The sequence below is a fragment of the Caretta caretta genome, chromosome 4, assembly GCF_965140235.1.
Source record: "Caretta caretta isolate rCarCar2 chromosome 4, rCarCar1.hap1, whole genome shotgun sequence".
In the NCBI taxonomy this organism is placed as follows: Eukaryota; Metazoa; Chordata; order Testudines; family Cheloniidae; genus Caretta; species Caretta caretta.
In genome coordinates, this window is record NC_134209.1 from 18,187,514 (window position 1) to 18,205,455 (window position 17,942).

General features: G+C 43.7%; 1 protein-coding gene across 1 annotated transcript in view; it reads right to left on the reverse strand.

Annotated features, from left to right (window-relative positions):
- Window positions 1-4,426: 4,426 nt before the first annotated feature.
- EPHA5 (EPH receptor A5) overlaps window positions 4,427-17,942 on the reverse strand; it is a 372,563-nt gene continuing 359,047 nt past the window's right edge. Inside the window, exon 18 of the mRNA XM_048846883.2 lies at window positions 4,427-5,323. Within this exon, the coding sequence (XP_048702840.1) occupies window positions 5,314-5,323 (10 nt within the window). The 3' untranslated portion in view covers window positions 4,427-5,313. The remainder of the gene's footprint in view (window positions 5,324-17,942) is intronic.

Below are 17,942 nucleotides of genomic sequence, written 5' to 3' on the forward strand. Positions count from 1 at the left end.
ATAACAAATATGATAATCAATCATCAGCATCATCCTGCTCTCATTAGCTAGCTTTGCATAAAGAAGTTAACTAAAGAATCCAAACGGTGTTCTGAATAGCTATAAAACATTGTTCCACACTCCACAGCGTCGTCAAAGGAGGAAAAAAGCTATAGAAACGGATTGGATTCCAGTAGTCCTTGTCAAATGAAATGAGAAAATATTTGGGGTGGGGGAGCAGGCTGGGGGGAGAATGGAAATTGAAAAACATCTTTAATATTTATGAACTTTGCAGCTATCTCTCTGATACCAATGCAAATGCTGTGGATGCTGTCTCCTCATCCAGTCCTGACATTTACGGAACAGAGTTCTGTTATTTGACCTCCCTCTGTAAACATTGACATTGCATTCCCATGTATAATAGATTTCAGTCTGTTTTACCGCAGTCGAATGTTTCCACTGGGAACGTTATTACTTATTATGGCTGGAAATGCACCTACACCAGCTGTGAGGCTAAACATAAAAAAAAACAAACCACCAGCCTAAATCCCGGAGTCTCTTAACAGACCTCTGCTGCCTTATTGCCATGAAGCCAACATTTATCCTGAGATGCCAGGAAGGAAAGAAAAAAAAAATCTCACAACCTTCTATCTTCCTTGGATAAAGACTCAGAATTCTTCTGCCTTTCTCTTTAATCAGTTACTTTCTTCTAAGGGTACACAATTAGCTGTATCAGACTCAATAATTACATCTAAACTCTGAGAAATACAAAAGGATGGGGAAACAGGCTTATGCATTCAACCCAGGTTTGTGGTTAAGACACTGGACTCAGGAGAACTGAGTTTAATTCCTTACTCTGCCAAACTCTCTTCATGACCTTGGGCAAAGCCACATTTTCAAGAGTTCAGTGTTCTGTTTAGAACAAGCAAAGAGGGAAGTTTGATTAAAAAACATAAAATACTCTTGATGGAAGGTTGCAATGTAACACTACTTAATTTCTTAGAATCCAGAACCCTACACATATAGAAACTGAAAACAGAGAGAGACAAAACAGGCTGCTCCCTAAAGCAAAGGCACAATTCAGACTGTTTTTTTGCTCCAGACTGTTTTTTTTGCCTTCTGACTGCACAAGATCCAGATTGCACACTGTCTTACAGAGACCCGCAGCCTGCAAGCAGGACCAGGAAACCCCATATAAAACTTTAAAAGATAGCTTGTAATTTTAAACAGTTTTCAATACACCACGTGCAGAAGATTCCATTGTTCTCAGTGGGAGCTGCCATGTGCTGAGTAGTATGGAAAAAGCTAAGTGTTATTTCTCTGTGGCTCAGTTTCTCATTTTAAAATGTGAATAAAATTACTTCATTTCTTCCTTTGCTGTCTGCTGAGATTGTAAACTGTTTGGGACAGGGATAGTCTCTAAGTGTATCTACACTGCCCAGAAGAACGGTTCCTCAGTCTTGGTTTGGGTCTCTAGTTGCAGACCTCCAAAATAGGGCGGTGCAGGGGGGAGGACTAGACTTCTGAAGGCATTTCCCCAACTCTTACCTAAGGCTGGAAAAAAAAAAACAAAAAACACGTGCTGTGGAAAAAGGGGTTTTTTTTGTTTTGTTTTTTTTTTAAACACACACACACACACACACACACACACAGTTAACTCTAATTTTGTTGCATTGCTTTTCACTTCTGCACTTAGTGATTTAAGCCAGAACTGGGAACAAATATAATTGAATTCTGCACGAGAGGCGGTTTCTGACGGTAATTCTGGAGAAATAGAAATACCCTAGGAAAGCATCTTCAGTCCCATTTTGCAGACCCAAGAGGTTCAGAGACACTTCAGACCAACATTCAGGCTGATCATTTTAAAGCTGTATAAGAGATTTGGCTGGATTAATGTTAATGGGAATTGGGCATCCAAACCCCTGTGGCAGCTTTGAAAAACTACAAGCCAAAATATCAGTTCATCCAAATCAAGCCTCCAGACCTTTGGGGACTTGCCCAACCCTGTCTCTTTAGCATTCGTCTAACCCACATATGATCGCGCCTATAACAAGTACTACAGAATTCGCCAGCAATGGAACAAGACAAGACATGGCAATAACTTTGTTGTAATGAGAACTGGCGGGTGTCACTGGGCCTTCGCGGCTCATAACTGCGAATACCGATTTCAGGACAAACTGCTGAGAAATAGGGCAGATACCCCAAAATTGGTGGTTATTCTCCCATAAGATATACCAAACCAGCAACAAAAGTAAACTTTTGTTTCACCACACTGGCTAACAAGAACTCAGAAAAGTCATCTTGTAGTGAGGCGACATCTCGCCGCCACAGCACCTCCTGCTGGTCATTTGTGAATTAGCTCTTTTCCAGCATACGATGCGCCCTCTGCAGGCCAGTGTCTTGCCTGCCCCTAGTCCCACGTCCCTCTCGGACACCAGTACCCCTTTCCCTGGGGTTCTGCCCCTGCAGTACCCCCACACTTTGAGTCTCCCCTCCCAGGGGAACCCCCAACCCTCTAAACCCACCTTGTCTCAGTGGCTGCTAGCCCCACTCACTGGGGCAAACTGCAGAGTCTGTAATGGCCACTTATCATTGGCAAGGAGATTGGACCAGCTTCCTCTGCTTCTGCCTATCCCCGGGCTGCACCTCTGCAACCCCCAGTACCTCTGTAGGTGTTCAACAAGGCCTGCAGCCTGGGATTTTACCAGGCTAGAGCTCCCCAGCTCCCTTACCCTATTCCCCAGCACTACTCCAGTTCTGGTACCTTCATCTCAGGCAGCTAGCCCTTCCCACTCCAGGACTAGAGTGAGACTTCTTCAGCTTCTGGCCCACAGCCCCCTTACCAGGGCCAGCTGGGCCCTAATTGAGCTGGCCACAGCTGTGGCTGTTTCCCCAATAAACTTAGCTTTTCCCAGCCACAGCCCTCTCCAGGGCTGCTTTTAACCCCTGCTTACTGGAGTGGGGCAGCTGCCCCACTACAAGTCTCCTTAGGCATTCCAGTCCTTGTAATCACCACCAAAAAACACTAGACTTCAAGACGAGTGGTTCTTTAAAACCAGTTTCATCAAACAAAAGGGTCTTCTGATCTGAAAGGACCAGCCACATACCCAGGATAATATACAACTCAGATCTTACCCCAAAATCACACTGTTGCCAATCCTTTAGTATTTAAAACGTAAAGGTTTATAAAATGAAAGAAAGAAAGGTGTGAGTTAAAATTGGTTAAAGGAATCAAATACATACAATAATTGCAAAGTTCTTGGTTCAGGCTTATAGCAGTGATGGAATAAACTGCTGGCCTGGTAAGTCTCTGGTTGCTTCCGAATCATTGGAAAGTCCTCAGCCTCTTGGCTAGAATGCTCCCATTAGAATAAGTTCATAGTGCAGAGGTCTGAGCAGGAAAGAGGCAAAATGAAAATGTTTCCAGGGCCTTTTATAGCTTCTGTCAAGTGAAGGGAGTCCCGTTGTCCTCACTGTGAAAAATTACAGGTACAAGATGGTGTTTGTAGTCATGTGGGCAAGCCACAGGTCCATGCATGATTTCGCTTAGTCATAGCAGAAGCCATTACCTATACTCCAGATGGAACATTCACAGGAAAGTTCATTAAGTGAGTTAAGTGTTCTTTGATGGGCCATTTAATTTGAATAGTTCCTTCATAATGTGCTGGCTAAACACCTTGTTGGTGTTTTCACAGGAGCAAACATTTGAAATACAGGTACAGAGCCAATACTCATAACTTCAAATACAAAAATGATACAGGCATACAAATAGCATAATCCTATTCAGAAAATCATAACCTTTCTATAGGTTTCAGAGGAACAGCCGTGTTAGTCTGTATTCGCAAAAAGAAAAGGAGTACTTGTGGCACCTTAGAGACTAACCAATTTATTTGAGCATGAGCTTTCGTGAGCTACAGCTCACTTCATCAGATGTATACCGTGGAAACTGCAGCAGACTTTATATACACACAGAGAATATGAAACAATACCTCCTCCCACCCCACCTTACTTGACATACTTTGTACAAGATTTGTTGCAATTATATAACAGTGATAGCAACAATGATCTACCTGGTCATATTTTAATCCGATAACGTCACAATGGGAAATACTGTTCGCTCAGTCCAACCCCTGATTCAATTCAAGCAGGGACATTCAGTCAACTTTCTGCTCTGAAGGAATGTCTGGAGAGCAGCTTTAATTCATGTCAATGCAGGCACTCGGATGCAAATGAGGAAATTCATACATGAGAGATTGGCACAGTCACCCCAAACACACTGGCTTTTGGGGTTTGAGAGCAATTCTGCTAAGGGGCATGAAAAGAGCAGAAGAGTGGGGAAACCAGTGACTCCTGTGCCAGCCACATCAGCCCCAACATAAGGGATTTGCCAGGTGAGACAGATGGACCAAGGAGATGGAGGAGCAGAGTGCTGCCATATGCAATGTTGTAAGGTATATCAGCCCTTAGTTTGTCTGACTGGAGCTGGGGCTGGGCTGGTCCCCGTAATCCACTCCCCATCGCCCCATGTGCTGAGTGCAGTTCACACACAGGGAAGAACTGAGCCCCTTGATTGCCTCAGGCTAGGCTGTGCCTTTCAGGCACAGCCCATCTCCCAGGGTGGTCAGGGGCTTGTCACCCCATGGGGATCAGCAGGTGTCATCCTGCCTCAAATTCATAGAGTTTAAGGCCAGAAGCGACCACCACATCCTCTAGTCTGACCTCCTGTGTGTCACAGTGCTTCCCAGAGCAACCCAGTCACTCTGTGAAGAGACTACCTTCTCCCCCACACAATTGGCCAGGCCATCGGACATAATATGGGGTAGATTCCCTGCTGTGCAGAGAAGTCTGCTCTTCTTCTTGTTCAATTGATAGAGGCATCAATTCAGCCAAGTATTTCATTACATGCTTAAGTCTCATTAGTGTTTGGAGCAGCAGTCTGCTCTCTTCTTCTCTGCCATTACAGCACCTAGCACAAGGAGCTACCGCAATATCAACTATGTTAGTAGTAGTTTTTCTCTTTATAGGGATGGACTTAAGCCTGCTCTGAAGTTAAGCACATGCTTAAATGCTTGGCTGAACTGGTGTCAATGAGAGGATTACAGTCCAGCAATCTGGTACCCTAACAGTATTAAGCTCACTACAGTTTGCAGGGTGGGAAATTAAATAAAAAGGCACCATTAAAAAATACTTGAGATATTTGAATTTCAGTCAGACGTTAAAGAAAAATACACTGCACTTACCTGGCTCTGGGTCAGCAGCCATCTGTAGCCAGCATCTGTTTTGTTTAAGTTTTACCTTTTAAACTTGCAGATCTAGTGGTTCCATTTCTTCTTCCTAACAGCCCCTGTGGGAGAAGAGGACCAGCATGGTTTTTCCCCCAGATTTTTTATTAACAATCTGGATCTGTCAATAACTCCTCCCAAGAAGGATCCCTCAACTGGAAAGCATCCTCAGGAATTACCTTTTATACTTTGATTTTACGCAAGTTCTCTCTCCCCCCAAGTCATTGTGGGAGAAACCTTTGCTTTGGAGTGCAACAGCTCATATGCTCTAGTAAAAATGCTTCCCATGCTACGGTCAACCCGATCTTCCCCCCATTATCATATTGTATATCCTCACTTAAAAGGGAAAATGGCAGTGTAAATCCTAAAAGAAGCCGACACATGGGCAGTATTTCAAAAGCATCTGTGCTTTCATGTTTTGGTATGTCTGGTAACTTTTATACCATGGAAGCTCTCGGGTGGCTGCCTAGAATCCTCGGTCTTGCAACTTGCTTCAAACAATTTGCAGATATGAAAAATATCCTCATTAAAGAAGCATTTCAGGATACTTAGCTTAGGAGCCAATTACCTTGTTTGGGTCAATATCAAATTTTGCTAAATAGCTTAGCTTCTTCACCTACCATTCGGATTTATGCTTTTCTCCTGCATATCCAGGCTTTAGTGATATTCTTCTTAATAGAGTATGAGGGATATGGTTTCTATCATAGTATGAAGAAATATATATGTGTATATATATACCCGTGCATTGTACATATGTAGAAATGATTGGCTATTTTTATCAAAACATTTTGTTTTTTAATGAAAAGAGTCCTTAAAAATCAAAACCTTCACAGAAATTGCCACTTTCAGCTAAATTTCATTTTGGAAGAAACCTGAAACAAAGGGGTTTGATGGTGAAGCGTCCCATTTCAACACTTTCAGAAGGGAACGCTTCAATGTTTCTTCTTGAACCAACTTTTCCAAATGACAGATTTCAGAGTAGCAGCCGTGTTAGTCTGTATCCGCAAAAAGAAAAGGAAGACGGGTGGCACCTTAGAGACTAACCCATTTATTTGAGCATGAGCTTTCGTGAGCTACAGCTTATGCTCAAATAAATGGGTTAGTCTCTAAGGTGCCACAAGTCCTCCTTTTCTTTTTTCCAAATGAAATTCAGTGGGTGGTTTTTTGTTTTTGTTTTTTAGTATCAAAGAACTTTTTCAAAACCTTTAAAGAAGGCCAAATTCAGATTTAAAATGTTTTGATTTCATCGTAATGAAACATTTTGAGTGATCCTCAAAGCCCTCATGTTTCAGTTTGGCTGTGCTTACGTTACCATTTTCTGCCTTATTTAAGCATGGACATCTGAAAGAGAATATAGATGCTTCTTGGAGTCTCATTCGAAACCATATGAGACCAAAAAGGCTACCACTGATGAGGAGGGAGAGGAGATGCTTCGTGGGTTTGGAACTTTGTCTTCTTGGCTTCATTGAGAAGGAATCTCTCCTGAACTTGTGAGAGAAGAGGGGAAATATGGGAAACTGAGTCTGACATAGGGAAAGGGTGATTTAAATGACTACAGATTTCTAATCATCCTCCTTGAAACTCTTACAAACATCTCTGGTTTTCACTTGAGAATACCAGTTTAATTCAAGATAAACTGGATTTGCTCTGAGCTTGCTCCAGTTTCCATCTCTCTAGTGGGAGACCGGAAGACCTTTCATGTTCTTCTGCCAAGTTTCCCCTCTTCCAATTCCATCCTCCCTTTATAGTCCCTCCAGGTAGAACTACACAGAGCAACAGTGTATGTGTTTCAAATTAGAAGTTAGAACTTTCAGCCTTATGGCATTTTCTGGAGTATTTCTCTTTGCGGGAACCGTGTTTCTCAGACTAGAAAACCACCTTTTATCCCTCAGAAAAAAGCTTCCGCAGATTGAAATTTATTGGCTGACTTCAGCCTCTCCAGTGATTAGAATTTTCTTTCTACGCTGTTATTCTCGGGTATTGCTGGCCTGTTCCTATACCCCGGGGAGAGAGGAGGCGGTGTTCACTTCGAAAAAGCAATCAAAACATCTTTGCTGGAAAAGATTTTACCAGAAGGCTCAGAACTGACTATAACAGCTTATGATAGAAAAACAATGTTTAATTCGCATCTACTCCTATGCAACTCTCTGTCCTGCATATTGTAATCAATATGCATTTGTTTTATATTTTTAAGTTTCTAAAGATTGTGGCAATCTAATCATTAGTTCTTTATGGAATCTATTGTCTCTTTTCTCTGTTGATATGCATTCTGGAATTGCAGGAGGAGGTGGTTTCTTCTAAACTTAAAACCTCATAAAACTCCAAACTGAGCAAGAAAAAATTCCCTAGGCCTTTGAGACGAAAGCAGCCCAAGAGACAGTGAAACTTGACAACCTTACAAATCTGCTGGAGATGAATATTGCTGCTTTGTGACACTGAGGAGTCAAAAAAGACACCTCATGGAAAAATGATTTCTCAGGATATAGGATGATTTTTCATCAGCTCTACTTCTACTGCTATGTCTGGGTGTCCTACGTGCACATTTTAAAAATATACATAATAGTCATTTAAAGCTAGACTCTGGCCCTGGCTATGCTGCCACACTTAGGACTATGAGGAGATAAAAAGTTTCCTTCCTCCACTGCATGAGTAAACTTGTATCATGAGTAGCAAAATTTTCAGTGTTGGGGTTTTTGTAGTTTTGGTGAAACCACAGAAATTTTCATCAACACTGGACATTTCCCACCAAAGTTTCCATTTTGATGAACACGTTATTTATTTTTATCGGAATAACGTTTTGAAGGAAATATTTTGACTAGCTCTGCTGAGAGCTAACAGAGGAGATTGGGTTCAAGCTCACTGGATGTCATGGACAGCAGGCCAACCCAGACTCACCCACACCTACTAAATACAATATACTCTAGCAGGGATCGGCAACCTTTGGCACACGGCCCGTCAGGGAAATCCGCTGGTGGGCCAGGGTGGTTTGTTTACCTGCAGCGTCCACAGGTTCAGCTGATCGCAGCTCCCACTGGCCACGGTTTGCTGTTCCAGGCCAATGGGGGCTGCGGGAAACGGCACGGGCTGAAGGATGTGCTGGCCGCCGCTTCCCGCAACCCCCATTGGCCTGGAACAGCGAACCGTGGCCAGTGGGAGCTGTGATCGGCCAACACTGCAGGTAAACAAACTGTCCTGGCCTGCCAGCTGATTTCCCTGATGGGCTGCATGCCAAAGGTTGCCGATCCCTGTACTACAGCGTGACATTGCCGCAGTATGTAATGGGGTCAAACCTTTTACATATTCATGAGAAATTTTTGTTTCTTACTAGTGATATGAGAATAGTACTAAGGACATTCCCTCTGCCACCTTCTCCCCCTCCCCCATGGTATGTCTACACTGCACACTCAGGTCAGGCTCTGACTCAGGTCTGAGCCCACCACTCCCTTCTGTCCACACACAAATCAGTTAGACTCCAGTCACCAAGCACTCAGGACTCGGCTCCTAAGACCCTGCTCGGGGTGGGTGGGAGCCCAAGTCCTGCTGCGACTTGGGTCCAAGCCCTGTCATTTTGCAGTGTGGACACAGGTCAAGCTGCAGACTCAAATCAGAAGGTCTGTTTAGCACAGCCTAGACACGTTAGCATGGCGGTGAGACCAGGGTCCAGCAGCTGAAAACCCAGGTTTAGAATGCAGTGGGGACGCTCAACCGCAGGCTTGGAAGCACCAAGTCCACCAGGTACCAGAGACTGGGGCTTAGTGTACAGTGTAGACATACCCACAGAGAGCTGGTTAAATAATGCCAGGATTCTAGGGCCTAACACTACCACTTAAGCCTAAGGTAATATCTGAAAGTCCTCCCTTAGGTTGTGGTGGCCTATGGTGCTGTGGGTAAAACTCACGTCATGTTTTAAGACCTCTACAATACTGAGTATAGGAAAAAAGAGTTGCTAAGTCTGAATTTCCCTGGTTTTAGGACGGAACACAACATTTTAAACAAAAATAAACTAAGCATTATCATTTTGCATATCAATACAACGGCATGCTTTCATCCCTTGACAAGATGGTCATTATGTACATTAACTGCCAGCTGTGAAATTGTCTGCCACTCCTTATAAAGGAAAGCAAGGAAAATTTAAACAAAAAAAAATCAATGTTTATTCCGTACTTAGGCAAATTCACAGAACAGGAATCTGCTCCAATTCACATTGCTGGAGAAATGGATCTTTTCATGGGCTCTCAGCACTGAGAAAGCATCCACTCATCATGGCATATCGAGTCTCTGCCTGTTACCGAAAGCCCAGATTCCTTTCTATGTCTCTTGCCCTTGTTTGAAGCGTAACAATGCTTGGCAGTTCAGTGAGGTAGGGACTGTTTTTTTTCCATTAAAAAAAACAAACACCTGCAGCTCTATCACATTTAATTCTGATGATAGTTTGTGAGGATAACTAAAATGTATTTAGCTTTTGCTTTCAAAGGGGCCCCCAAATCCCATACAGGTGAAACTGGTGAATGGTGTTATTGAAATCAGAGAATGGCTGGGGACACGTTTTGCTGAAACCCCTCTTCAGCCAGGCCAGCATATTAAGCAACCGTTGGCACTGAGCTCTCCCATTCTACTCTATATAGCTTTTAAAGGGTTATTTAATCTATTCTGTAACTATAGTTTGTTCCTCCAGACTCCAGTCAGGGAAAGTCAAAGGGGCTCATCCTTGGTCTGGCCAATCATCCTTATCTACTCCTAGGTTCTGACTGATAGATGATTCGGTCATAGCATTAAACACTTTGATAGCGATGAGTTCACCCACATTGTGATGAGAGAACAAGGAGCTGAAAGAAGAATGGAGGTCTACAGTTTGGGGATAAACGTAAAGCCACAGGGATATGAACAATCACGAAAGCTCATGCTCAAATAAATTGGTTAGTCTCTAAGGTGCCACAAGTCCTCCTTTTCTTTTTGCGAATACAGACTAACACGGCTGTTCCTCTGAAACCTGAGGGATATGAACGTAGAAGCGGGCACTTAACCAAGAGGGTGTGTCTCATTCACTTGTTACATCATGTCTTATAGGCATTGACCCTGCAATTTACAAAGCACCAGCAGCCCCTTGCACCCAAACATTGTAAATTTTCAGGGCTGGGGTTTAGAATGTAAGCTCTTCAGGGCAGAATATCTTTCCTATGTAGGTACATGTACAGCACTTCCTCTATCTGCTTGAGGCTCGTAGGTGCTTCTGCAATATAAATGTCAAACAAATAAAGAAGAATATTAAGAGTAACAGAGCAATTATGTGCCTGATTCACCACTGAGATACTTTCATTTTACACAGATGTATAACCCTATCAATTTCACTAGAGAACACAAACTAGAGTAATGCAGTAGTGAAACAGGGACAGAAAGGTCAGAGATGACTGAGGAACAATAATACCTTAGTTCAATAAGAGCGAGCTGTATGCGATAATAAAAAAACACAAGTCTTGTACAGCACTTTTCATCGGCTGATCTCAAAGCACTTCACAATCTTTAATGGTTTTATTCTCCCCACACCCCTGTGAGATAAGAGACAAATTCCTGGGCTATCACATGGAGATCATGGTGCATCAGTCACCCAGCACACTTAACCATCTAGGCCACCAGGAGAAACATGCATTCCGCTTATTAATTCAGAGGACAGAATGCTCTTACTAGCTGGCCTTTTCCAGATTCTCCTTTTCACCAGTGTCACACCATCATTCCCACCTCTAGTGCCAGAATTCCAAGTGTGCGAAAAAGGATTGTTAATGGGCTGTCCACACTGGAATCCTGGAGTCATTTACTAAAATGGAGTACGCTGATTGGTAAATAGAGATGTTGTATTATACATGTTTACTTGCCTCCTTTCAACTTCCTGAGGAAAGTGGGATTTAATGAACTCTGAGGAGTAGCTGAGTCACAAAGAGATAAAAATTCTGCTCTCGCTTAGCCTCAAAAAATCCTGGTGATGTCAGATTTAGTCCCTATATTATGGCAAAGAATCCCTCTTCTATGACATTGCCACTCTTCAATGCTATAAAACATGCCATGGAAAAAAAAAAGACAAAAAAAGACCAGACCTATCATTGCCCTATTTGTTTAAAATAACAGATCAGCATGTGGGACACTGTGGTTTCTCTAATCACTTCCATCCGTGCATGGTGAATTGAAATCCACTTCTGTCCTGTACATTCTAGTCTCCCAGGACAGGGCACTGACTTTTGAGTCATACACCAAGACCTGATGCTGATGTATTACACAAACTCCATCATCAGAACACCGTCACACGACCCATGTTTTAACAGCCATCCTTCTTTAGAGCAAAAGGTGCCACGGTGATGCATTACTCACCTGGATCTGTCAAAGAGCAGGCTTAGTTTCCTAAGCATTCTGACTGATGCTGGCAGGCCAGATGCCAGCTCCTGCCAAGGTTGCAGGCATTAGCTAAGAACTGACAAACTTGTTAGGATATAGATATTCAGGCCTGTCTGTAAAGCCCTATACTCTAAGAATTTAGGTGTATTCTTATCACTTGGCTAGTTATAGAGGTATAAAAGAAAGAATCAAAATCACTGTCTGCCGGTGTAAGGGCCTTCTCTTCCTGTGACAGTCTGAGGCCCTGTTCTTAAGCCAATGCCTTTGGCTAAGCAACAAAGGCAGCCATAAGCTGGGAAGCGACCGGTCACCTCCTCACATTCCAAACTAGTCACATTGAAATCAGGTGCTATTGGGCTGTTAGGAATACAGTCCTGTCCTGATAGTGCCTATCGCCTCCAGAGAAAGGGAATTGCCTAGAAGATGTAAAAGGAAACTTAGTTTGATAGCATCCTGTCTGGCAAGAACTCACTTATCAATAGCTGGGATGTGAAATCCTCACTTCTGTCTTGTTTTGTCATTATAGTTCCCACTTTGCTATTGTTTGTCTGTATAATCTCTGTCTGGTTCTGTGATTGTTCCCGTCTGCTGTATAATTAATTTTGCTGGGTGTAAACTAATTAAGGTGGTGGGATATAATTGGTTACATAATCATGTTACAATATGTTAGGATTGGTTAGTTAAATTTCAGGAAAATGATCGGTTAAGGTATAGCTAAGCAGAACTCAAGTTTTACTATAAAGTCTGCAGTCAATCAGGAAGTAAGGAGGGGGGGAAATGGGAACAGGGAATGGGGGTGGGGAAACTGGAATCCTGTTTTGCTAAGGGGGGGAATGGGAACAAGGACACAGGTAAGGCTCTGTGGTGTCAGAGCTGGGAAGGGGGACACCAAGGAAGGAAACTGGAATCATGCTTGCTGGAAGTTCACCCTAATAAACATAGAATTGTTTGCACCTTTTGGACTTCAGGTATTGTTGCTCTCTGTTCATGCGAGAAGGACCAGGGAAGTAAGTGGGTGAAGGAATAAGCTCCCTAACAAAACTCATAGCTGGAGACCAGACCATTTCACTTATGTGTTAGTGTTGCTCAAAATAGGTATTAGTCTTATAAGAAAATATACATGGTGTTTAAACTCTATAGAACATTTATAAGTTGCTCCATGCATTCCTCTTATTTGTCATGTCTGTATTCCATGCTAAAAGGAAATATGGAAGGTTTGCTCTGTAACTTTGAAAATGTTTGCTCTAAACTTGTGACCCCAGATGGGAAGAGTGTTTCCTCCCCCTCCTTCCCCCATTCAGAAGAACCATAAAAAGCAGATGGGGCACCAAGGAACAGTGCAATAACAAAAGATTGGTTAACGGCCCTATCACACCTTGGAAATGCTATGTGCAGGGAAGCTCCTCCTATAGACTTGAAAATAAATGAAGGAAATAAAACAAAACCAGGAAAATTTTCCATCCACTTTCCTGTTTGAACTCTCACAGGACCAGAGACCCCAAATTGAAGCCTGAGATCCCCAAGAGGCTACCTCCTGGGTCTGTCTTGATTTGACAAGATCACTACAACTCTGTCACTCTTAGGATTTACATTGCATTCATTTGTGTGTATCTGTTCGCTTGCTTTAGCCTGTAAATAACTTTCTTATTTCTCTTCCTAGTTAACAGCCCGTTATATAGTTTATTATAGGACTGACTACAGGCTCTGTCTTTGGTGTAAGATCTAGGGTACCAATTGATCTGGGGTCAGTGATTGGTCTCTTGTGACTGGAAGCAACCTGAATGTGGTGTGATATTTGGTTTAAGTGACCATTTATCACTAAGTCCAGTTTGCCTGGGTGGCAAGATAGACTAAAGAGTCGAAGGGGACAGTCTGTGACTCCATGGTAAGACAGTTATAGTGATCCAAGAGTTCACATTTGTTACTGGCTTGGCAAAATCTAATTATGGAATATACCACCAGCGTGGTGATATCTGCCCAGGTTTTGACAGTCTGCCCTGAGGTAGGCACTGATGGTCGTGAGCGCCTCCAGACAGGGAGACACTGATATTGTCCTATCAGAGTACATACATCCTGATGCAATGCCCTAGATGCTTGTTTTGTCCTGTTATCTGATGGGGAGGGAAAGAACTCCCTTGAATGCCTGGCATATAAAGATAACATTGTACACCATCATTTATGGATGAACGAGATCACACTTTTAGAGCCTTAACTTTGATTTGATAAGGCATCTCATTTCTGTTCTATACTTTTACAGCCTTTCTCTGCACTGTCAATTTTCTCTCTCGCATGCAATGAAGAAATTTTAGTGGCATACAGTAAACATTCCCTCTGAATGTAAAAGTGAACAAACACAGCCCCATAAAAATAACATTTCAATATATAATATTTACTGCCTTGTCTTTTAAATATCAGCTCTGTTGCGGTTGATTGATAGTGTCACTGCATCAGGAAATAAACACTGATGCCCCCAGGTTTTCGTGGAATTAGGTTCCTTTTCAGGTGATTTATTTTACCCGTCATGCTACAATGAACAAACTAAAGCCATCCAGAGTAGCCCATGAGTTATTTCTTTTCATTCTAACTTACCTGTTGGGGGACCTGTCATAAAGGGACATGCTCCCTCTTCCTCTGACCACACGTCCGGGCTCTGCAGCTGTACAGATCTAGGTAGATCAAAGTCTTGAAGGGCTAGTTAACAAGGCCCAGATCCTCAAACATATTTAGGCACCTAAATCCCATTGATATCCACTGGAGTTAGGCACCTAAATACCTTTGGGGATCTGGGCCCAAGTCCCTTCAAGTTTCTGTATAGGCTGGACTTGGATTGCAGATCTGCACAAGGAAGCCAGCACTCTCTATTGACTCACGTGCAAGATGGAGTAAGCAGGTGCTGCATTCCTGGTTACTACCTCCCAGAGGCAGGAGAGCGGAGAGGGGCAGGCAGTATGCAGTCTTTTCTTTGCCCTGACTCACTGGCCACCACAGCTGAGCTGCCATGGAGGCGTTGTCAGAATTTACTGCTGGTACAGGTCAGCTGCAGATTATTAACCCCACAAGGAAGAAGTAGTGAGGAAACAGACAGGATCTGACACTGGATTTGGGGAGATCCTGTTACGTGGATAATGGGAACTTCAAGTTCACAGTTGCGTTAAACAGGATTAAAAATAAACTTAGATTGGATATAAACCACCATTTTTCAGGGCATAAACCAACAGGAGTTGGGAAGAAACTTCTCCTATGATCAGGTTATTCCACAACCGTGTACTCCAGGGTTTCTTGCATCTTCCTGTGAAGCATCTGGTATTGGTTGCTACCAGAAACAGGATGCTGAGCTAAATGAACCGCTGGTCTGATCTGGAATGGCAATCAATCACATTTCCACTAGGCTCTGCTCCCAGCTGATGGCACCTTCCTCAGCTACCTCCAAACCCTGGTTGGGAATTAGCTGAGGAGGCCCTTGGCTGTTGTGTGCTGGCATGGTGGGGCCTAGGGAGCCAGAACAGCCTGGTACAGCAAATCATCCCCTTCATGGAGCACCAGCAGGCATCGCCACCCCTCCATTATCGAATGAAACCTTCCAAGGTCTGCCCAGGACTAGGAACTAGAGCTGTTCAGAATCTTGTCCAGGAAAATTTATTGGTTAACAAAAATGAGGTTTTGTTGAAAACACAATTTTTGTGGGGAAAAAAATATCATTTTTGATCTCTATATATTCAATGTAAAACCTTTTTGTTGAAAATTTTCATCAGGGTCAAGAATACACCGCTTCCTGACTTGCTCTGTGATTAGCCAGAGGCTGATGGGACACAGCAGCAAGAAAGCTATGTACAACCCGATGGCTGAGTCACGCAGCCCTTCTCCTTTGTCTCCCCCATTTCCTGAAGGCAGAACATGTATTTTGAGCACCGACTGGATATCGCTCACCCGTCACGTTCACAGTGTCTTTTGCTGTGGTAGCAGAAGCACCATTTTAAAGGCCAGATCCTCAGCTGGTGTAAATCAGTGTCGTTCTGCTGAAGTCACCTGCTGAGGATCAGGCCCCCGATGCTCAGAGTGTTCCCATTTGTTAAGTGCAATAACGTTATTGTTCAGAGGGTCTGGCTGAAAATGATGCTATTTACTAGAAGATCTGTGTCCCCATTTGGTCGTCTGCCTACAGTCATGTTATTTCGTCAGTGGAAAGGTCGAACAGTTTGCACTTTCGATGCAGACAGCCTGCTGTTTGCATTGGTAGCCAATAAAACCAGGCTTGTCTGTGTTTTTCTCCTTAATGATATGACTCTCTCCATCCGATCCCATACACTGGCCAGCTGGCTACATCTGATTTCAAGGTCACATAACTGGGCGGTGGCCAATGCTTTTCCCAGACTTTTATATGGTCTCAGTATTCCTCCATCCCTGTCATCCGTGCCAGCCAGCCTCAGTCAGTCTTGCTCCCCAGGCATCAGACCAACCACAGAATAGGCATTTTAGAGTTAGATCTCCACCAAGGGTCAGCTTTAAATGGGACTAAAATCAAATCAGCCTTGATTTCCCAATCCACATGGGTCCAGATTAGCCACAAAGCCACTTGCAATTCAGCTCCCACTTCTGAGGCTCAAATAAACCAGAAAACTAATCAGTGGCATGTTTATGCAGCATAAAAATAAACCGTCTGTAGCTGTTCGGCTCGAAACGTAGCTACTGAGCAAACACTTCCCCTATTTCCTTTAGGACACCAACTCCTCGTTCACTTGGCTGTTACAGAGATGGGAGATTGCACTGGCAAAACAATTGCATCCAAGCCTGTGGAGACTAGACCCCAGCACGAGGCCATTTTTGATGGATGGCGAGATTTCAGCCAGGGGAGAATTTGACAAATTGGTCATTTCATCCCAGGCAAGTCTACAAAGATTCAGCAATAATGCCACCGACGTGGGGTCTAGGAGTAGAACCCTGCTCATTTTACAGCACCTGAGGGTCTGGCCTACTGGGTTCACTGGAGCCGTGTGCAATTTACACCAGCTGAGGAACTGGCCAACTGACTTCAATGAAGCTATGCTGATTTACCCATCTGAGAATGTGACCTTTTACATCTGGGGGAAAAAGACTTCCTCATTTCTCAGAAACCCTTATGATACTATTTTAGGGCTTATAAAAGTTGTCCTCCAGTGATGGAGATGTAGCTAGGGAAATATATTGGGGGATTTTTCTGCAATTGGATTTTTAGCTTTTATATTCTCCTTCCTTCTTTCCTTTTGATCTGATTCTTAATTCACCAGGAATTTACCCAGGCTATTCCATTAGGGGAGGATTCACAAAGGTATTTAAGTACCTAACTCCCACCGAAATCAGTAGAAGTTAGGCATCTAAATACCTTTGGGAGTCTCCCCCTTCCAGCTCAATTGGCCCCGTGCAATCCAGCCTAGATAAGGGGGTAGCATGTACTCACGCTATCCCAGGAGCAGAGCCTGTATCAGAGCATGGCTCTTCATAAATGTGCCCATGTACATAGTGTACATAGTGTACATAGTGGCTGAGAATTTCAAAGACACCTCAGTGGGGGAGAGGGGTGAGACAGCCAAATCCCCTTGAAAATCATTGGGCACCTAACTCCCTTTGTCTGCTCTGAAAACTCCAGCTTCAATCCAGGGTTTCACAAATCACTACTGGGAATATATTTGTCATGGTTATGTGCTAAGGATGAGGAACACACTAAATATTCTCCTGCTACCTCCTTCTACAGGACTGGACTCCATTGGTAATGAGCCGTACAGTGACAGACACAGCCAGCCTTTGAGGCCCTGCAATACTCATGGCGTGAGGCCTCCCTGACTTGAGAGAGCTATACATGTAAAGGGTCATCCGAGTTCTTCCCTTTTCTTAAGGCAAATTTCTAGCCCTTCTTCTCGGGCAATCAGCCTTAAAAAAGGAAACCGCTGTCGAAAGTTTGCCAGCATTTTCCGAAAGATCATACGTGAGATTCTGTGCTACACCCCTAATTCACAGGCATCTTTGTGCACTCTGGGAGTGGAGAGGCCCCCTGCATAACCAGGACAGCCCTGGGGGCTTGTCTAATTTAGGGCAGCCTCCCTAGACTGCCTGGTAGGCCACACAGCTGCCTGGGGTCTCTGTAGCACAGGATGCTGCAGCCCCACTGCCAACAAACTCCTCCCACCACGTAGCCCCACCTTGTGCACACCCCCTACACCGGGGTCCTCTGAGGGCAGCCTGATAGTTGTCTTCCACTGTACCTAGCCGGGACTCTTCCCCTGGCCAGATGCAAGGTTTTTTGGGCCCCTCTGCACTGTGCTG